General features: G+C 44.0%; 2 protein-coding genes and 1 pseudogene across 3 annotated transcripts; 1 reads left to right on the top strand and 2 right to left on the bottom strand.

The window, feature by feature from the left end:
• Positions 1-5,118, bottom strand: LOC133891135 (sodium/hydrogen exchanger 1-like). Its single transcript, XM_062331858.1, has 14 exons — positions 4,459-5,118; positions 4,210-4,328; positions 3,276-3,373; positions 3,050-3,109; positions 2,909-2,955; positions 2,614-2,808; positions 2,479-2,525; positions 2,319-2,385; positions 2,127-2,227; positions 1,924-2,025; positions 1,693-1,831; positions 1,530-1,592; positions 1,304-1,387; positions 1-823 (listed from the first exon to the last, which is right to left on the bottom strand). Exons 1-14 carry the CDS (start codon positions 4,633-4,635, stop codon positions 506-508), a joined length of 1,617 nt encoding a protein of 538 aa, XP_062187842.1. The 5' UTR covers positions 4,636-5,118; the 3' UTR covers positions 1-505.
• An 11,236-nt stretch (positions 5,119-16,354) lies between these two features.
• On the top strand, positions 16,355-19,519 carry LOC133890411 (superoxide dismutase [Cu-Zn] 2-like; annotated as a pseudogene).
• Positions 19,520-20,056: 537 nt separating this feature from the next.
• On the bottom strand, positions 20,057-21,881 carry LOC133889948 (momilactone A synthase-like). 2 transcript variants are annotated; one of them, XM_062330373.1, is made up of 3 exons: positions 21,328-21,881; positions 21,174-21,245; positions 20,057-21,087 (listed from the first exon to the last, which is right to left on the bottom strand). In XM_062330373.1, exons 1-3 carry the CDS (start codon positions 21,354-21,356, stop codon positions 20,292-20,294), a joined length of 897 nt encoding a protein of 298 aa, XP_062186357.1. In that variant the 5' UTR covers positions 21,357-21,881; the 3' UTR covers positions 20,057-20,291. The 2 variants fall into 2 exon arrangements, with proteins under 2 accessions (XP_062186357.1, XP_062186356.1); XM_062330372.1 differs by having other exon boundaries at positions 21,174-21,252; positions 21,329-21,881.

Raw genomic sequence — 21,881 nt, 5'->3', positions numbered from 1 at the left:
GATAGGTAACTGGTATCTTGACTTGCATTGTAAGTTCTCTCATCCCAACCAACCTAAAGCACTCTTACACACCAAATCCATTAAAATTCAGAGCAAAAATAAATGTAAATTACATGGAGGAGGCCAACTCCTAGCCTCCCAAGACTAGTTGTATTGACCCGCTAGCTACATATCATAAGATACAAGTGGGTGTCAATCTACAAAAATTTACAGGCTTTTTCATAACTCACAATCCCAAGTTACAAGCATTCCTCTTAACCTTGAGCTAGCTGAAGGTGCCTCTTCAGCATTGGTGAGGCACCATCTCAAGCTCTGAACTATTTAAGCATCAGCATCTGATCATCAGCAGCCCGAACTCTATTCTCACCAAAAACTTGCCTTCTTCTCTTCGTGTCAGATACTTCAGCCCGTTTCAAACGCGGGGATTTCGTAGGACTCCTACGGGATTTGTACTGATTCGTGCAAATTTTTCGTGTGAAATTCCTTCGTTTTCTTGGCAGTGTGCTCACCGTGCTCCGTGGACGCTCTGCTCGATGGGCGATCCCGGGGAGAACGGCACGAACCCGCGCCCGCCGAACATGGGCCGCATCAGTGCGTCGTCGAACTTGCGCCAGTAGTAGTGCACGGTGTGGGTCGGCTTGCTGAGGAGCATCCGGAGGCTGGAGGGCCTGACAATGTGCGTGGCCGTCTCGAGGTCGGACCCCTGCAAGCTCGTGAGGAGAGGGGAGTGCAGGGACTTGGGCGACGATGGCTCGGAGGTGACGTTGCTGCTCGAGGCAGGGAGCAGGAACCGGATCAATGGCTTCGTCATCATCCCGAACACCTGATGAAGATGGTAAGTGTCAGAAAGTTTCACAACAGGTATCATACATTCGGAGCACTACCTCAGTTTTCAAATAGCTTATCACTGATGAATGTATAATTCAAACTTTGATCGTTGGCTTTTCAAAAAAGATATAAGAAAATGTTTATGGTTTTAAAGAATTTCAAGGACAGTAGGGTGATCTCTCCAGAAGGGATAAGGACGGTAGGGGATCAGATTATGAGCTCCTAAAACATAATCTCATGTCACTGTTAGTAATCTGTTGGAAGGGACAAGTAAAAGCTTGGTTCACCACCAAAAGCTTCCAGATTTATTTCCCATGACACCTGACTAGTGTGATGTGACAATCGATTTGGAACTTTCTAGGGTAGCTCAATGGTGACTATCCATTTGCGGTGAGAATGCAGACATGTGAAGGCATATAACTACATGATAAGCTGACACATTGCATTTTACAAGTATTGGAAAAAGATGACTCACCATAGTGCTAAATAGAACGACAGTGATTGTGCTGGTGATCATTATCGCATTGCCGTGCAGCTGAGTGTGTCCAGATCTTGTGAACTGTAATTGCAAGAGAAAGAGTTAAACTTGGACAGGAAACTGAGAGGTGCTTCTAGAGGGAACTGGTGTAAACTTGGATTAGGACGAGAACGCAAAAGGTTCATGAAATAGTTGCATCAACAAGTATTTTTCTTGAGCTAACCTTGTTGTAAGCAAGAGCAATCGACACAGCCCCTCGCATCAGCCCAGCCCACCATACTACGATCTGTCAAAATAATTCAGTTAGCAGATGATCATGTCAACTCAATGATCCTATCAAAAGTCAATTCAGAGGAAAATGGTATAATTATACAGGAATTACTCACTTGTTGTCTCCAGGTTATTTTCTCGAAAGGTGTCTTTTTTGTTAAGTTGGACAAGAACGAGAGAGGGAAAACAAAAGCAGCTCTTCCCACCAGAACCAATCCTAGCAAAATTGAGCTTATGCCAATGGATTTGCCAGGGCTGCAAATGGGAAACAACGAAACTGAGTCTTCACAAACAAAAGGCTATTTGTAGGTAATGAATTTTCGAGGTGAAAAGTACATGCATCTGACCTGTCACTGGCAAACTTCCACTTTTCAATATCGAGGGCATCCATCCCAACATAGAGGAAGAGGAAGGTCTCAGCAATGAAGGACAGAGTTGCGAAGGCATGCCTAAGCGGATGAAAAGGTCAGGAGAAATTAAGTCAGCAATTTTTTTATTGACAGAATACGAACACTACTAAATACTAATGGAATGAACACTGAATAATTACTTGGTTGTAACTCTTGAGCTCTCTGTCACATTATGCCAAGTGTAATGTGACATCACAATACCGCAGAAGAACACAGTGAGAATGCCACTCAATTCTAGCAACTGCAAAAACCAGACGAACAGAGTATGTTATAAAAATCAGATTATAAGATGGCACTGTAAATTTCCATGCTGTATCTAATCAGAGGCGCACCTCAGCCAGCATATATGAGAGGTAAGCCATGAGCATCATAAGCGCCACCTCGCGGTCAGTGGAATGCCTGGAATCAGCCCAACAAAAACCAAGTTAATATAAACCATGGTATCATTGATCTGATTGTTGATCAACAAGTTTTTTTCTATGTTAAACGGACCTTCCTATGTACAACTTCTTGATTATGTAAGCACAGAGCAATCCAGTCTGCCAATGGTAGAAGAAATTTGAATTGTTAAGTGATCAAATCAAGTCAGTAAAACAATGTATAAATGAGACTTAAGAATCAACTTACAAACACTCCAAGGAAGGTGCTTGACACAAACAAATAACAGACATTCCCCAAGAATTTGAGCACAACAGCTACATCGATCTTGTTAAGATCAAAGTTCTCGAGTGCGTTGAAAAGCACAACTGACGTGGCGTCATTTACAACTCCTTCACCAAACACAAGACTGTACAAAAGGGGAGTCTCATCCTGATTAAGGACCTGTTTCCGAGACAAGATTAGTACTATACAATACAATGTATGGTCCAGGTTTCTCTCAATATAAATTGAAAAAAATCAAAAGATTGTTCCCATAACCAACCTGCAATGTGCAAACAGAGTCTGTTGCAGAAAAGATAGCTCCAATTGCTGCAATTGTAACACATCAGAAAGAGATGAGGTTCACGTTGTGACAACATTATTTCCAGGGAAAGCATCATGTCGTAAAGTAGTGATGGCTTACCAAGAAAATCCCCAACATCCAGCGTTCCAATGTTCATCCTGCCGAATATTGCTATGGCACCTGAAATACAGTAATGGGCGTCAGACATGTCCAAAAGGTGCTAGTGGTACAGCACAACACAACATAAAAGCCAACCCATAGAACGACCACCTTCGTTACGGGATGGAAATCTATTCACTAGGAAATAATTGAGAGAATTGAAAACCAATGTTTTGGAAGAACGTACCAAGTGATATCGTGAAAAAGGATATCATTGTCCCAACAGCACCGAACAACGTGATTGTCATGAAATTCCGGAAGAACTGCTTCTTCTTTACCTGAAAACTGATGAGAAATGTTTGTGAGAACCTGGACGATGTTGCTGCTCATAGGCTTATTCAAGAACTCGTGTGTTTGCATATTAAAGAACTGGAAGGTTGAGGTAAACCATAAAATAACTGTAACTAAAAGAAGTCCAACCCTGAACTCAAAAGACCCTTCAGTTTCTAGACAAAGAATCACACGGTCCACGGTATTCAACTTCGTTCCTACATCAGTAACCTTCAGAGGTGACTTAAATGCTCTAGCATTTTTTTGATTGAGCGAAGTGCTCAAGCAAATTCAGCGTATCATGGCTCGAGTTCTATCAGAATCTGATCGTACAATCACTCCTTACAGGACCAGTCAGTCCCTCAGGCTCATGGTGTTGACTAGTACTGACCAATAAAAACGGCAGGAACAAACAAGGAGTCCTAACTTCCAAGGCAGAACTATTGTACAATCATGCTACGATAACAATCCAGAATTCTAGTGAAAAAGATAAAGGATGTCCCAGGAGCATCCAGCAAGAGTCAAGGTTTCCAATAAGCCGCTGGAGCTGGCAAGTCAAGGTATGCCAGAGCGACGAGAGGAACATCCTTGTTTGCCATAAAGAAAGGGGAAAAAACTAGAATAAACAATGCATACGACATGCACACCACAGTAGTACAGTATCATGAACCGGCCATTTGCAACACGATGGACAGCTAGGCCCAGAAGAAACGAGATCGAAACCAGCCTGCTCCACTCCATCATGTCTACTGTGCGCACACACAGATTCCCCAGAAAACCTTAGCCTCACAAATCTAACCAACAAAACATGTGCCAAGGAACAATCACAAGGACGGCGTCCTTTCACTTACCCGGCATTGAAGATGATCGGAGGGAGGAGGTAGATGAAGAAGAGGTCCTCGCTGAACACGAGGATGTGCGAGCTCTTCCCTTTGGTCGTCAGCAAGATCACCACGCCGGTGCACAGCCCCTGTCACAGCCAAGCGAAAGAAGAAGACATCAGCATCGGCGTCTTGCTCCGTCGGCATTCGCCGAGCGATATATGTACCGAGAGTTGCAGCATCAAGAAGGCAGTGTTTCCGCTCGTGTCGTGTGCTTACAATGATGAGCGCGGTGATGGACTCGTTGACCCACCGGTTCTCCTCCAGGAGGTGGCCGAGGACGATGCAAGCGCAGAGCAGCGCCACGAACAAGTTGATGGACACCACTGACGCGTGGTCGGAGGTAGAGCTCAGCACGCCCAGGCGCACCAGGTGCGCCACCACGCCGAGCCCCATGCCGGTCTGCCCGCTCTCTTCCTCCACCCGCTCCCGGCTATTCGGCGGCGATTTGCTCCGGCAGGCGGAGGAATTCCCCCGCGGAAAAGATGCAAACTTTACCCTCCGCCGAGCTCGCCCTTGTTGGTGGGGATGGCTTAATTTGGGCAGGAAAAAAACCAAGAAAAATTTCCACGGAGACACTGGCCGCGCGCGGATTGCTCAGAAAAGTGGGAAGCGGAAGAGAATCGGGTAGGAAAATCCAAGCTTTTGTTTCCCTCGTGCGCCGCCGTTTCCGGGCTGGAAAATCCGGGAAAACCGAGGAAAACTCGGCGACAGAAGGAGGATTCGAAGACGAACAGATAGAAGATAGATCGTCGCGCGAATGGGAACGGCGGCAAGGTGATTTGGATTTGGATTCGGATTGGGAATTTGGTTTCCCCTTGAGACCCCTCGGTTGGTCTCGTCGCGCGAGCGCTATGAAACTTCTCGTATTTTGGTTGGATCTTGCGCGTATTTAAAGCGGTCGGGGGCTCGTGGGATCGGTCAGGTGAGGTGGCGCGTGGCTGATGGAGATTAGATGCAGTCAGTGCTTGGTGTTTGAAGGGTAGCAGCGGATTTACCAGGCTGTGGGCCTGTCCGACAACCCCGTGCCGATTTGGATCGCCCATGTTGGATCCGCTGCGTCCACCCGTCTTTGCAGCCCAGATGGGGGGGGGGGGTAATTTGTTTCAGTTTCTGTTTATATATACTAAGGTATAGATACGTGGATATGTTGTGTGAGCGTCGTTGAACATATACATCAGAGCGATGTTATAGTTTGGTTTTAGATGGAAACTGAAAAGGAATGAGGAGATTATTTGTTAATTTTTTTCTTAATTTCTTAATTTATTTTTTATTAGGAAAATAGATCATATATCCGTATCAGGTAACGATGCCGAGAGGCCGGAAGACGCGAGTAGATGACAAAAGTTAGTAAATTATTTAAAATTTAAAGGTTTTAATAAATGCAAGGAGAGTAGAAGAGGTGACGTCAGGAATCAACTTTTGAGTTTTGTAGAGTAGATATTTTTTATAATTCTTCTTTTAAGCAGATCTTTAAGATAATTAAACATGTCATGTATGCTTTTTATGGATACAACTTGTTATGCGTAATGATAACTGTGTTTCATGATACAGTTCCGTCTCTTTTTTTCCTGTCTTTTTCCACATGTAGAACTAACCCTTTTCTATTTCGGTGGTAAAACTAACCCTTTGCATGTGCTAACTCCCCTTTAGGATTATTTCTTGATACTAACTCCTTTTCTATTTTAAGAATAATGAAATCGTTTTTATTAAATTCATGCATAGACTCTTTCGTGTCTAGATGATGTACTAACTTACATTTGAATCTTTGGCAAAAAAAAACTACATTTAAACCGTTTCTTGTTTCATAGAGGAAGTCATTTTCACTTTTTCTCCGTGTACAAACTCCATTCGTTTTACAATATTTGTCTAATTCTGATAACTTATCTTACAAACACTTACTACATAAAATATTATTATTCTGATTCAAAATTGACATCACTATTGGTTCAAAAATCGGCAGTGAATAAGCGGCAACGATAATCCATAATTATCATTGTCGATTCTAAAACTGACAATAATTTTACATATCACTGCCGGTTCGTAACACAAACTATCAATGATACAATCTATCATTGTCGGTTCTAGATCTTATTCCGTTCGATTTGTATACTTATCACTGCCAGTTCCAGCTACGAACCGACGGTGATACTCAATTCAAGAAAAATAAAATAAAATATTAAATATGCATGCATTAATGTAAATGAGATTAATATTACTAATGATTATATTAATAGAGTTTATACTAATTATAGCAAAAGCTACCGTCATGCAAACGATAGCGCAAAAATCCTGACACGCATGTCAACTAACCCTAAGCTAGCTAACTAATCGTGGTCACGATGAAACTCAACCCACAGAAGTCTGCGGCCTCGTCGTCACTATCATCAACGTCATCCTCATTGTTGCTGTCGTCGTCAGGACGTCATCATCATCTTCTTCCTCCTCATCATCCTTCTCCTCCGAGCTCGTCCGGACCTTCTTGGCTCTTAGCGGCTGAACGTGTCCATGCCTCGTCATCCAACAAGGGGGATCTTGGTGAAATGTTGGAATTGGAGGTGGGAGCGCCTCGTCCGGCGGGGCCTCCTCCTCCCTGGGTGAGGACATGAGTGTGGGTGGTCTCCTCGAAGAAGGTGGTGAAGGCAGTAGCAAATCGTCCATGGATCGCACGGGAGGTGGGCGGCCGGCGATGGGAGAGAGAAAGAGAGAGCAAATATTTAAAGTTGCTAGGAAGGCGATCGAGCAGCTGGACACATAAAGCATGATAGTCACACGCGTGAAGATGTATGAATTTTTTAGTATCACTACCGGTTCGTTAACACAACTAGTGGTTGATAGCTATTATAACTGTTGGTTATAAAAAACACGTCTTTTGATGAGCTAATATCACTGTCGGTTCGTTTTATAAACTGACAATAATAATTTTAATATACTGTCAGTTAGTAACATGAATCTACGTAGCCATTGCTGGATCTGCATGCACCAATGATTCGATTTAAACAGCTCTGGAATCAATCAGCTTTGGTCCTAGCTAGATCCTTAATTTGACCTTTTAACGATGGAAGAGTCGCATTAAGAAACTAGGAGTGTTAAGTTCCATGCATGCATACGTTCTGCATTGGAAACCATCTCCCTTCGTTTCCCGGCGTTTTTTACTGCAAATGAATCTTTTGGTGCCGGCTTTGCCGTAGCTCGTGATTTATCGATGGTACAGTCGGTGCAAGTCACAGGAGAGTTCTTTTTTGATCGCGACTCCTAATTTACGTTTGCAGCAAGAAAGTTACTCTTTTATTTTATTAATTCATGCTGGTAATCCCGCATTATTAGCTAAGCTCAGAAAGGCGCGCATGATCGATCTACTAGTACTAGCTAGGGAGCATGCACGTGGCTCGTGTATCTGGAATCTAAAAGCTCTACCTAATATGTGATGTGATCTCTTTTTTAAAAATTCAATAGAAGATGCGCTGTGTCCGGCTCACTGCTAGTCTTGAAATCCGAATTTACTTTGATCTCTTATCTGAAATTCAAAGCCTGATAAGTGATAACCTGACCAATTTCTTTCTTTCTTTCTTTCTTTTTTTTCCCGGTGATATAGAGCTAACAGTATATATAGTCCAAGTATCTGACAGTGAGATAGAATTGAACTTATCGCTAGGCCTATGACCAAGATACAGTCAGTATATAATTTGGAGGTTAGTTAGCATACCAACAACAAGCACGTACGCAAGAGCACGACACATGGACGTATAGTTGCATATGTAGGAAAATACATACTAGAATGACATGGGCCAACATATATCGCCTACCAGAGAGAGAATGTGTCGTAATATAATGCAACATGCAGTGCACGGCGGCAGGCAGAAGCCACAAGCGTGCAATGACTAACGAATCGTAACGGGAATAGTAGCGACTTAGCCAGGTTGATCGGTCCATCTGCAATTTAACAAACTGGTTCGTGCCTGCGTGGCCCATTGTACATGAGCTTGTACTTGCTTCTTTTGGCAGCCGGACCGAGTCGATCACTACTGTGTAGCAGCCGCAATGTTGTATGGGTTTGCCATAATTCAACTTAGCGTGCATGAGCAGTTGTATATAATCTCAGAAGCAAACATATTTAGTTACTTGTATTTACTATTTTCATTTGCATAAACAGATGGAAAAATATGTGATCATTCTAGTTGAGCAATTATCTCTCGTGCAAGAGTCGGAGGTGTAACCCTTACACCCACGACCACGAGAGAGGGGAAAAGCCGAAAAGGAGGCTGCCAACCAACCCAAGTGCCGAACCCAACGAGAGTTGCGCGCGAAACCCGAGCGTAGCTTTGGCACAGCGGCCGGTGGGGTACTCGATCACTCCGGGACACCACACCCTCGCGCAAGAGTGCAAGACCGAGCACAAGCACCGGAGCAGGCAGTGACGGACGAAGAGCAGCTAGGTAGCTAGGAAACTTTTCCATCTCTTTCTCTCTCTGCTTCTCCCTCCTTTCTTCTTCCTCTCCTTTCACCATAGCTCTAAAGAATAAAGAATGAGAGAGACTCCATGGTCCGCACGCCGATCGGAGCCGCTTGAATCCGCCCCTGGGAGCAGGCAAGGGGAATGAGGGCGCATGAATGCAGCTCAGGATGGGCTCAGATGTGGCTTTCGTGGAGTGGAAGTACTCCACCTTGTTTCTGTGTCGTCCCAGGCCCCCAGGATACCAAAGAAAGCATGCTGTGACTGTGAGCCCTGCCGGCCGGGCTGCCGACCACCAGGGGCTGTGCGTGCATGATAAAGAGGGGCAGTGATCGGACCCTGCGATGATGAGAGAGCTCCTCCTCGCTTTTTTTTTTGTCGGAAAATAGTTCCTCCGTAATTGAAGTGTATAAAAGAGAGAGAGAGTGGAGTAGTGCAGTGGCTGTCGCAAGGAATTGGACGTTTCGAGCAGGGAGGGACCAGTGGTCCTCCTTCCCTAGCCCTAGCTAGTACTAGCACTTGCAACGGAAATTCTTACAGTGAGACCAAACAAATCCACAAAGTTTTCTGAAATTCACATCCAGCATTCATCGTTTTAAAGCATTTTCATAGGGCAGCTAATAAAAAAAAATACAAAAACCCATCTGCAACTTTAGAGGTTTATAAAAAAACCCTACTACAATTTCTGTTTCGCCAGTCTTCTCATATGAGCTCTTTATTCGCTACTTTTGAATATTTATCTTTTTTTATACCTAATCCCTAAATAATCGTTCAACCAAATAATCAGTATTCAGATCAGTCTAAATATTAAACCTATAAATTTACACGATATAACTATCATGTCATTTCTTTTTTTCCTAAAATACCTTTATACTACATATACTTCTCTCATATACTACTCATACTATCTCTAAATAATAGGTAGTATTCTAACCAATCTAGATCATCCGATTCAAAAAATAGATAGCTTAAGTTTCTCCAAAACCATCGTAATTTTTTTTTTAAAAAAACCTAGTACAACTTCTTTTTTGCCAGGCTTCTCATACGAGCTCTTTATTCGCTACTTTTGAATATTTATCTTATTTGAGTGTGTAAAACCAGTGTGACGGATCTAATTTAATTGTTCATAGGAACATGAAAAATCATTCTAAAAGTTACTGCATCATTTTCGAAGTAAAAAGAAGAAGGAGTTGTGTGGGTTTTCAACGAATCCCCGAAGGTAAGCTGTGTTTTTAATATATATATATATATATATATATATATATATATATATATATATATATATATATATATATATATAAACCAAAGTTACCGATCAATGGGCAGCGGCAGACAGCAGTACCTATTTCCTAGATACGGCCATATCAGCTACTGTACTATGTTGTCCGATGGCCCATCCTATTAGCCCTATGCATTTTGGCTTATCAGGTATCACTTCGCTGGCAGTCTGGCACGGCATCGTGTGCTTTGGCTTATCACTCCGCTGGCATCATGCATGCATGCTCCGTTTTGGCAACACGCAGGTGTCGGCGTACGAACCGATCGATCGAGCTATGCAGGGGCAGATCCAGCCCAGTCTCCAGCCCCCTATTTGTATGAAGGAGAAAGAAGTAGATGAGCTCTCTTACCTGCTCATCTGTATCCGTCACTGAAATCATGAATGATGGCTTCCAAGAAATATCATGCAATGACCTGACCTGACCGCCGTCTCATGCACCGCATGTGGTGCATGCGAGATACTAATTGGCAGATTAGATTCTTGCGAGGAATGGAAAGGCGATCCCGTGGAAGAAGAAACGAAGTGAGCCACGGCGAGAGGGCGGCCTGATCCGCCGACGCCGCGGCGAAGTCGGACACGTCCTCCTGCCTGCTCGGCAGGCCGGCACGGCACGCGTCGCCGTCGTGGCAGGGAACCAACTGACGGGACGTGCGGCTGGGGATGGACCCCGTGCGCGGCGGCTGATGACGGGGCACCCCGCGCGTTATGAGCTGTCCGACCACGACCGGCCCCTCATCTGTGTTGCTGTGTATATTAGATAAATACACTGTAAGCGATATATGACATTTAGATTCCTCTTTCCATCTGCTCATCACATCATCCATATCTCGTCTTATCCTCACCAACTCTTCGTCTCAACATCATTATCATCGTTAAAGTAATTAGTCCTATAGCTCGCGAACAATGACATGTTCCATATCAACTTCTACTGATAATATATATATTGCTAAGCATTTTGAATAAATTTTAAGTTAGATATTAATATGGTTATCCTCAGGTTACAATGATTGAGATTATCATCAACAAGATAAGGATAAATGCAACAAGATAGGTGCTATCTGATTTCTCGACACTAACTCGCTAAACATGCATATACAACACATAGCAATATCTAATAGATTGACCAATAATTTATCAAAATATGGAAGAAATATGATAGATATTTGCACTGGTGCTCAGCTTTACAAACAAGATCAACCACAAAATATTCTCAAAAAAACCTATCACTCTCCAGTTCGTCGATCACTAAAAGAGAAAAATGCATCGCAATAAGCATGATGAAATATTGTAAAATATATTTTACGATGATGAACAAAATGCAATGTGAAAAGTCATGAAAATATTTTTTTCTAGTTATTAGATACCATAAGAAGACTAGCTTCGCTAATTTTGGACTTGTAATAAATTAATGGTGAATTATCAAAGCTTTTAAAATGATTAATTTATCTTAGAAAATTTATTAATTATTTCATGATTGCAGATATTTTTAATATGTAGAGGGCATTATTATGAAACCAAAAAATTGGTTTCACAATTTTTTGAGCTATAAAGAATCTATTACGAATTTTGCAAGTTTCAGCAAAATAGTAAAGTGCACTAAATGGTTTTGTTTGAGTTGACCACGGTTAGACCGCTAATATGGACGATTAGATCGCTAGGAGTGGTGGTCGGACCGTGGAGAAGGACGGTCATACTCCTGGGAAGTGCGTCGGTTTGATACCCGGCGACCAGATCAGCTCGAGGGCGGTCCAATTCTTGGAACGACGGTCCGACGCTATGAGACGCCGTCATACCACTGTGCTCGATCGGTGGCAGTTAGCGAGCTCGCTGGCGATGATTCCGGTGACACCTTTGACTATGGTCGGTACCTAAATGCTCTATGTAACTAAGGGGTCTATTTTAAGTGGTTTGACCGACATGTATAGGGTCAAAAATTTGGGCTCTATGGATCGATGTTTATAGCTAGGTAGAGCTTATTCCTATGGCTATGGAAAGTGGGGGAACTTGGAGGAAAAGAGGGGAAGGGGTTGGGGAGCGAAATCCTATTTAGAGCGTGTGCGCTTACTCACGCGCAACGCATGGCCCACGACAACCCAAGTCGCGCGTCCGAGTGAGACGGCCTATAGGAGCCCACTGATGTTCCAATACAAACTTTTTTCGTTAATTCTTTCTCAAAATTTCTCTCTTAACTTTTTGTCAAAAGTTTTGAGCTAAACTCTTTCTCAAAAGTTTTGACAGAATTTTTTCTTAGAAAAATTTCCAAAAATAGAAAGACGTGGAGGGAAAAAAGTTTCCAAAAAAATGGAAAGGAGGGGCTGTCGGAAGGGGGCGTGAGTTGGGTTGCTTGCGCGCTAGTGCGAATTAGTAGCGTCCGTTGGGGAGCTTCACCTTGATGTGAGAAAGCTTTCTAGAGGGTTGGCCAACTTCGAGTAAGCTCCGGAGATCGATTGCGGGGTACTCTCACCGGCCTAGATGTGGAAGAAAAGCTTGGGATTTGCTCCGGCAAGGAGATGCTTGGGGATGAGTATGGGGATTGCATGGGGAACTCGTGGGCGACATCCTCCTTCAATCTTCAACCTCCGTTGATCTCAAAGTGGAGGAATGGTGAGGGTGCTCTCTCCTCTCACTTAGGTGGGGGAAGAAAATGAATGAGTGAGGGAGTGAGAGGTGGTCGATGGGTCTTAAGTAGACGCTTTAAGCCCTAGCGATCAGACCGTAGGTTGGACCCATATGCAAAAAGTTCTGTTTCTTTTCTCTGTTTCTTCCAATTCCTTTCTCATTTTTTTTTAAAAATAATTGTGGACTATTTAAACTATTTCAAAATGATTCTCATTCATAAGTATATGGTGGGACTCGCGTTGATTAACGACATAATATTTCTAAAACGTTTTTGAACACTTAAAATGAATCAAAAGTATAAAGCATAATGTCATGATACATATGCGAGCTTATTGACTAGGTTAGAATTTTATGGTGTGACAGTCCTCTCCCCCTAGAAAGAATTTTGACCCGAGATTCGAAAACTCAAGGGAGAGGTTGATGAGTCAAACATCACTACAAAGTGAGAAATAGGCGTATCTTAGTAAGAAGACGCCATAAGGGTTTTTGATTCGAGGTGTAAATAATTTTTTCATAAATAGAAAAATTAGGACTTACGGAGATTCTCAAACATCATAAATAGAAACTCATCAAACTTTTCTGTGCTCTGACAGTCACTAATCCTATCATGCTATAACAGTCCTATCATTCCGGATCCTTATCATGTACTACAACGATCTGGCCTACTGGACGAGCTAGTAACCAGAGCAGAAGTAGATCTTTTAGATCTTTGCTTGGGTTCTTCCTCCCTATCAAGAACGTGTGGTTTGCATACGGCTCATGCAGGTCGCCGACGGCGACAGCTGATGGCCTGATGCCTGATCGATGCAAAGTAATACTGTCATCATATCATTCTTCCGGTATTGGTTTGGCCTCTGTTCGCAGGACGATTGTAATACGAGTTTACTGCATTTAGAGGGGTAATTAGATGGTGCTAGTTTGCACATATATATATTTTTCTTCTGGAAATCAGTGGATGAAGCGATCGAGAAGGTGCCTCGTAGGCGATCGTTGGCCTTGCGCACGGGCAACCGGTGCCAGAAGTTGGCCCCTGATTTGTTTGTTCCCATGAAAGGCGGCAAAAGCAAGCTTGCCTTTTGCACTCCCAAGCTCATCTCACGGTGATGGTCGCCTTTGCCTTTCGTCGTGTGACCTTGGAAGCATGCATTCCATACAACCCATTCAAAAAAGTTGTCGACGTTTCTTGATAACCTTACGTAATTTCTTTTGCAAAGGGGTTAGTATTATATTAAAAGTAATATTACAACCTCTTTTACAACTAGACTCTAAAAAACACAGAAAATAAAAGGAAGTACATTGAGATCAGTTTTGATAACCTTACATATTTAGTAATTTTTATTTCCAGCTCCAATTCTCCATGAGTTAAGGGCGAGTAAAACCTGACGATAAACAGTTGCGCTAAAGAAGACAGAGACTACTCTTAAACTCGTATATTCTCCTCCCATATGTTTTTCTAAAAAAAGAAAATCTTCTCCCCTCCTCCGTGGAGCTGCTGGGAGGTAGGAGCTACGACAAATCAATCACTAGCATTGAAATAAAACATAAATTTTCAAAAAAAAAATTGCCCGTACGATCTTTCATGACTTCGTTTGCAGTAAGCATTTCTGCATGCCCTGGTCTCTCTTGTGTGACAAAGTGTAATGGGCGACAACTGGAGTGCTCGCTCCACCGGCCGTGGAGCTCCAGAGCTCTAGAGACAGAATGATGGTGGTAATCTCCTCATCAGTGCCGATGGCCGGCAAAGGGAGCCAAAAGGAGATTCCCCAGATCACCCAGGATATATCCCTCCTTTCCCCCTCCATTGGCGCCAGCTTTACACTTTCCTGTCTCCTCTCCTTGACGATCGATCTTTGCATTCAGCTTGCGCTATGCGTGGCCACCGGAGTCTGGAGTCTGGAGAGACGGCGACACGCAGACGCGAGCGGCGGCCGCGGGAGAAGGCGCCGTGTCGCGTCTCGAGGGATCACGCAGACGGGCCGCGCGATTGGGGTGGCGTTGGCAAGCCAGGGACGACGCAAGAGCGCAGGCGAGAAGAGATGGGGTCGAGTCAAGGTCGCATCGATGACTCCACCGTGCTCGATCGGCGGTGGACGGACTGATAGAGTGCTGCCGCTCGCTCGCTTGGTCCGTGTCGTGTGACGCTGGGAAGCTGGGACGGGGTGGCCGACCAGTGCGTGCTGTGTCGCAGGAAGCCTCCACGACGAGGTGCGCCGGCAGCGAGATCGAGATGGTCGTCAAATTTTCTCCGCCGGCGTGCGGGCGTGCGTATGCTGTTCCCCCCTCGTAACTAGTTCGTATGGGAAAAAAAAAAGTAGTATGGCTTTGCTGCAATCGGAGTAGTGGGAGCACTGTTTTCAGTTGGGCCTCACTTTAGGCTCTCAAGGCCCACCAAATGAAGCGCAGAGAAAGTTTAGCTAATTGTTTGGGCCTGACTAGTATCTGGGCTAGTTGGGCGTCTCCCTCTCTCTGCGAGCCACGAAGCAAACTGGTCTAGCAAGTAGGACTGTAGGAGTATCAGTTTTCTTACTGTGAACAAACTGGTCTAGCAAGTTCTAGTTTTCTCAATTCTACCTCTTCAAATTCCTGCTTTCAATCTCGGGAGCAGGGCCAAAGTGTCTCTGATCCAAATTTTCTGGTTAATTAATTTGAACCCTCGAAATAGCTGGCCAATTAGTAATGCGGCATCAATTGGACCGGTGCAAAGACGCTGGGCCTAGAACCATTCATCAATCCCTGCAAACACACGAGCAGCCCACCATCACACAATGAAAAGTACAACCAGCATACAGATTTGTATCCTCTAACTTTGCTGAAGCAATGTTAGAGAATGAACGGTGCTATGATATTAGCCCTTCTAAACCGTTAGATCTGGAACGGATAGACCAGATTGTCTGCTACAGTAACTCCATGAACAGTAGCGTTAGCAGAGGGTAGCGGTAGCTTTTTTTTTTTTTACAGTGGTGTAGGTCCACGTTGCTATCTGGACTGTTGGACAGAGCTTCGTGATATGCACGCCTGAGAATCCTGAAATTGCTACGGATTTTATAAAATGTTCCGTGGAGAGACCGAGAGAGACAAATAGCCCGGCTGGTATGCATTACTGTAAACACCTAGCTGTGTTGTTGTTCCACACAACGGCTTGTACCTTTAGATGAGACCTCGTGTTGGATGGTACGGGCATGCCCCCCCCCCCCCCCCGGTTTGTCAACTTGGCCTAGCCTTTCTCCCCCAAGTTTACTAGGCCAATGGATTGGAGGAACAGGCAACTTGGGGGAGAAATGCTCGACCAAGTTGACAAATAAACTGGGGGGAGGGGGAGGGGGAGGGGGAGGGGGAGGTGGAGCAGATCGGCCATTCTATACTCGCGCACATATGCTCAAAACATGCTCGTACCATCGAACACGAGCGTCCTGAATCTAAAGCTACAAGTCGGTCTGTGGAACAACAGCACAACTAGGGGTTTACAATTATGCCTACCAGCCGGCCTATTTGCCTCTCTCCACCGAGCATTTTATAAAGGGAAAATGCAAGAAAAAAACCTCTAAATGTCACTTTGATTTTGAGATGCCTATTTACTAACTGTATGAATGTAAGAGCCGTGTTGATTTATGTAGTTAAACCTAGAACTGCAGTATACCGACTAAGATGCCACCAAGTTTTTTTTTTCATTTGATTTTGCAGCACTTGCTAGTAGTTCACCTTGCCCTGTCAAGCTACTGAGATGATTTTGCTCCTTTCGGGTTTGATTGCAGCTCACATAAACAATGGTGAAGGCTGTTGCTGTCCTTGCCGGCAGTGAGGTCAAGGCACCATCTTCTTTTCCCAAGAGGGAGATGGTAAGTCACAGCACATGTTTTGACTTGTGAGAGTCTTTGTGTTCTACCTTCTGCATTCGTTGGACGCAATTGGTTTGTTGGTTCACGTTCAGGTCCGACCACCGTGACGGGAAGTATCTTTGGACTCAAGCCGGGGCTCCACGGGTTCCATGTGCATGCGCTTGGCGACACCACCAATGGCTGCATGTCAACTGGTACCTACACATCTCTTTCCTCTCTTTCATGTTTCAGGACAAATGGATTGTGTTGTGCTTACTGGGGCAGTGGTTTCATACTCTAGGGCCACACTTCAATCCTGCTGGTAAGGAGCATGGGGCGCCAGAAGATGAGAACCGCCATGCTGGTGATCTTGGAAATGTAACTGCTGGAGAAGATGGTAATATATATCTGATCCACTTTTGCCTCTTTCTTAGATTCCTTTGTACTGGAGAATACAATTCAGTTGCTTCGCTGAAAATTAGATAGATTTAGTCTCATAAACATTTTACTGCATTGTGACTATGATACACAACCCTGCTGGTAATTCAACTATTGGCTGCTTAGGTGTTCTTAATGTCAATGTCATCGATAGCCAGGTTAGCACTTCTCTCTGCAAACAGTATTACATTGCCCCTTTTCTTATCGTTTCAGTTTAAGAATAGTTCAGTTTACATTGTAATATTTTTGAATGGCAAATCCCCCTCACTGGACCACACTCAATCGTTGGCCGAGCTGTTGTTGTCCATGCTGACCCTGATGACCTTGGCAAGGGTAATGATTTGTAAAAACTTGACACTTGAGTTATACATTTGTGTCTCTCTAGGCATGATTCTTTCGCAGATCTGTATGATCTCGCCATTGCGGTGCTACTAGAGCAGTTGTGTGTGTTATGCTGCCTGTACATTATCTATGTCCTCCGTAGAATGGATCATAAACGTATTAGTTGATATAGTGTGGAAATCCAGGGAACAAGATCTAGCCTTATCTGCTTTTCTGTCTGTTTACACACTACTTTCATATGATTTTGGGATAAAGCTGTTGTGTATTAATTATTTATGTTATCTAAGGGTGGCAAACATAAAAGGTGAACATACTACTGCTTTAAGGATAGTTTTTCTTGTTTTAACTATTTTTTAAAATTTGACTCTTTTATTCTTCTTATCAATTGTTCCATGGACTTGGTAGTTCACAAGAAAACAATGTAGAGTCAACTAGTGTTTATCTATTAGCCTCTTGTGGGCTGCACTTTGTGCTGCTTTTTGTACAAACTCTATGATTGTTGCACATAGTGCCTTTTATCTGCTTGTAATATTGATTTAGATGAGACGGATGAAGATAATGCCCTGGCATGATGTTCAAGATGTTTATAGTAACCATTCCTTTCTGTCGTATATCAGGTGGACATGAGCTTAGCAAGAGCACTGGAAATGCCGGTGGCCGTGTTGCTTGTGGTAAGTTATATGATGCTCGAGTCTTTTCTCTATTCTGGTTTAATTTACTAGTCCATCAATCCGTGCAGGCGCACGAGCTAGCAATTTTAGAAGACATGTAATATAAGTTTGTGAAAAAATGGCCATATTTTGTATTTGGAAAGTATACAACATTTTTAAAATTACACCTCTATGTTTGTAAGTAGAAAAACAAATTTTATTCTTGAATCACTGCTGGAAAGGCCTGATAGCCAGCTATTTTCCTGTCAGGCCTGAACTTCGCCAGCAGAAAATTTAGTATTTTGCCCGGTTTAGAATTACACCTTTCTGTTTGCAAGTAGAAAAGCAAATCTTGTTCTGTAATATTGCTAGAAAGGCCTGATAGCCAGCTACTCCTTCCGATCCCATGACATACACACGGTCTCTAATATAACATTTTGACTAACAATATCTATAAAAATATATTATTTTTCAAGTAGAAAGAGTTATATATTATGAAATTATCCATGATGAATCTCATAATATTACTATATGATTTTTTAATATAGATGATCAAAGTTTAAAAAGTTTAACCAACAACAATCCTAAATGAACTTATATTTGAGATCAAAGGTAGTAGTTTCCTGTCAGGCCTGCACCTCACCAGCAGAAAATTTGAAATATACCTCCCTTGACAACAACTATATGTAGGTAATTGTTCTTTGTTTAGATAGACAGTACGAAATGATAAAGTATTGGAGATGTTGTCAGACATTTGCACTGTGTTGTGATGTACTTTTATTTAACTATAGTTACGGTAACTGAAGTGTTAAAGTATAGCAAACCTAAAGTATAGCAAGCCTAAGGGATAATATAACATAGACTTCTTTAGCTGGTACAATGTATTTATTAGGTCTTGTTTAACATGTCACTACTTAAAAAAAAAATTGTTACAGTCGGTTCGGAATGTCTTGTACAGTCGGAGATTATTGAACCAACTGTATTTAAATGATATTTATTATCATAATCGGTTCTAGGAAGGAACTGACTAGGTAACATGAACATTACAATTGGTTCCAATTTCAAACCAATCGTGAACCGGGAATATTACAGTCAGTCATTTTTTAATCTAAAACATTATAACTTGGTCCTGTTGAATGAAAGTCTTCGATCCTACCGAAAAACATGTGATCAGGTTTAGGACCCTGGTGTAGCTCATTTCTTGTTTCCAATTAACGTGTGAATCACGTGTTGACGTTTGTTAGATTGGAACTGTGCCCTAGATTCGCTAAGACCTAGCCTCATCAATATGGATTTATCACGTAGAGGAGACCTACCCATAATCGCATAATTCCTTGGTTCAGAAATAAGATCAGGAACATGATACACTACGTACGTAAATTTTTAACAGGACGGGGACTAGATTGTTCTCGCGTTCCCAAAACATGGATGACATTCTCGGAACAAGAAACACGTCATGGCCATGGTTCCACATTTCCGATGACTATGGACCCTACCGGGTATAGGCTACGGGACTCGGATCATACTCACTGATCAGACACGCAGCAGTGGCAGCTGGGTTCCGGAAGTTGCCTTCTTCCCCAACCGTGATTTGATTTCTTGCACACCAACACAGAACGAGGATGAATTGGTCTTCCTGTACGTGAAAACTCAAAAGAAGTCGGTGTCCAATTTGAGAACTTGAAAACCGCAGGGGTCCTTTTTCCTTACTCTTTACTAAGCGCCGGATATTTTGCTTTTTTTAAGATTTTGTAGGATTTCTCTTTTTTTCTTAGCATGCCTCATCCGAGTATTACCATGGAGCTCTAGAAGAAGTATCTAATAAATAAAATACATTATGTGATTGTAGTCAAACTTTATATACGAGTAATAAGCATGTATGATAATTTTCTATTCAAATAAAATCCATCGCTTTGAGAATCATGTTAAAGATAAGTAATAATTATCTAGATGGTACTATATAAGGAGACATATATAACACCGCCGTATAGAATTTATTTTCCGGATTTGATGTCCTCCTACTTCCGAATTTATTTTCAAAATTCTTGTGGATTCGATGTGTTCTCCTACTTGTAATTTAGGGAGCAGTTATCCCACCTGATAGAGATTCACAGCAAGTGCTTAAGTAGTGAGTATTCTCCTAGATCATCTCCAAGGTATTTTCGTTAGAGATTAAAATCTATTTTCGTTTTTTTAGTTCACGATTTTTGTCACGAAAGAATTCTCAAAATCGAAATTCTCTTTCCTTCTCTTCCACGAATACTTTCGAAAGAAAACTATTAGAAATGAGAGAATTTCACGAATCCTTTCGAAAGAAAACTATTAGAAATGAGAGAAAATAAATAGAATGAGAATGAGAAGTGGAATAAAAAAAGGAAAGAAACGAAGAAAATACGGTTGGAAATGTCTTATTGCAGAGTACACCGGACCTTGTTGACGGCGTGGTGGACTGGTGGTCAGGCCGGGAAACCACTCGGCCGCTTCGTCGCGGTGTACGAGCCGTCCACCACAAGGTTGTGCCCGCTCACGTACTTGCCCTCGTCGGAAGCCAGGTACACGGCCGCCCTCGCCACGTCCTCCGCCTCCAGCACCGCGCCGCGCAGCTCGCTCAGGCCCTCCTCGATCAGGCGCCTCCGCTCCTCCTCCCCCATGCCAGGGAACATCTGCGCCATGGCGCTCATCCCTAACGGCGTCGCCATGATGTAGGGCGAGATGGAGTTCACCCGCACGCCGTGGCTCGCCAGCTCCCCCGCCACCGACCGCACCAGCGCGATCACGGTCGCCTTGGAGACGTTGTACGCGTGGGGCATCCCGCCGCCCTGCATCCCCGCGACGCTGGCCATGCACAGGATGCACCCGCTCCGGCGAGGCACCATCACGCGCGCGCCGTGCTTCACGCACGCGACCATGGCCCGCGCGTTGACCGCCATCACGCGGTCGAACTCCGCCATGTCGAGGGCGCCCAGCGGGACCGGGGCCATCGACCCGCTCACGCCGGCGTTGCTGTAGAGCACGTCGAGCCGGCCGTGAAGCTCCACGGCACGGTCCACGGCCGCGGCGACCTGCGCCTCGTCCGTGACGTCGCAACGCGTGTAGCTCGCCCCCGGTCCGAGCTCCGCGGCGATGGAGCGGCCGGCGTCGTCCTGGATGTCCGCGAGGATGACCTTCGCGCCATTCTTCACGAACTCTATCGCGGTCGCCTTGCCGATGCCGCTGGCGGCGCCGGTGATCACGGCCACCTTCCCGGTCAACCTGCAGCCGCGCAATCCATTTCAAGCTCAAATCTTTTCGCTGCAACAGAACACTAATGCATTGGCAGCAAGGGAAGAACTAAAAACCTTTCGGAATTCGAGGACGTGGAGAAGTGGTTCGCGACCAGAGCGGCGGTGGCCGAGGCTCTGCTCTTCCCCCTGCACCCAACCCGTCTGAAAAAGTTCAGTGCTCACTCTTGCCGAGATGGAAATCAACACCTAACCATTGTGAAGGGATTACCTGAGAGCGACGTGCACTGCTCTGATCATCGCGCAGGGATTGCGTGTTCTTGCCACCTCCTGCCGCTAGCTTCACTCTGATATTCTTATATAATACTACGTTGATCCTTTCTTTTGCATACTTTTCGAGTCTTCTCGTGAAATTACAGGAAAGAAGATTAGTGTAGATCAGGACTGAAATGAGTGTGTTGTACGACTGAAGTGTACCATCACTGCTGTGTTTTTTTAAAAAAATATATAAAAAAACCAAAGTTACCGATTAATGGACAGCGGCAGACAGCAGTATCTATTTCCTCGGTACGACAATATCAGCTACTGTACTATGTTGTCCGATGGCAGTCTGGCACGGCATCACTTCGCTGGCAGTCTGGCACGGCATCATGTGCTTTGGCTTATCACTCCGCTGTGCATGATGCTCCGTTTTGGCAACACGCAGGTGTCGACGTACGAACCGATCGATCGAGCTATGCAGGGGCGGATCCAGCCCAGTCTCCAGCCCACTACGCTTCGCAGTCGGTGAAACTCCCTCTGAGCCTCAATAATATATATTTTTTA

The sequence above is a fragment of the Phragmites australis genome, chromosome 14 (assembly GCF_958298935.1).
Source record: "Phragmites australis chromosome 14, lpPhrAust1.1, whole genome shotgun sequence".
NCBI lineage: Eukaryota > Viridiplantae > Streptophyta > Magnoliopsida > Poales > Poaceae > Phragmites > Phragmites australis.
This window is presented reverse-complemented; position numbering and strand designations above follow the sequence as displayed.

What these genes read in the sequence shown, in the direction of transcription:
- LOC133891135 (XM_062331858.1), bottom strand. Translation starts at nt 4,635, where the DNA reads ATGGGGCTCGGCGTGGTGGCGCACCTGGTGCGCCTGGGCGTGCTGAGC. An exon ending in AGCTCAAGAGTTACAACCAA is followed by an intron (nt 2,026 to 2,126) that starts GTAATTATTCAG and finishes TCATCCGCTTAG; the next exon opens with GCATGCCTTCGCAACTCTGT. An exon ending in TTGCTCTTGCTTACAACAAG is followed by an intron (nt 1,388 to 1,529) that starts GTTAGCTCAAGA and finishes TTGCAATTACAG; the next exon opens with TTCACAAGATCTGGACACAC.
- LOC133889948 (XM_062330372.1), bottom strand. Translation starts at nt 21,356, where the DNA reads ATGATCAGAGCAGTGCACGTCGCTCTCA. An exon ending in AGCAGTGCACGTCGCTCTCA is followed by an intron (nt 21,253 to 21,328) that starts GGTAATCCCTTC and finishes TCAGACGGGTTG; the next exon opens with GGTGCAGGGGGAAGAGCAGA. An exon ending in ACGTCCTCGAATTCCGAAAG is followed by an intron (nt 21,088 to 21,173) that starts GTTTTTAGTTCT and finishes GCGCGGCTGCAG; the next exon opens with GTTGACCGGGAAGGTGGCCG.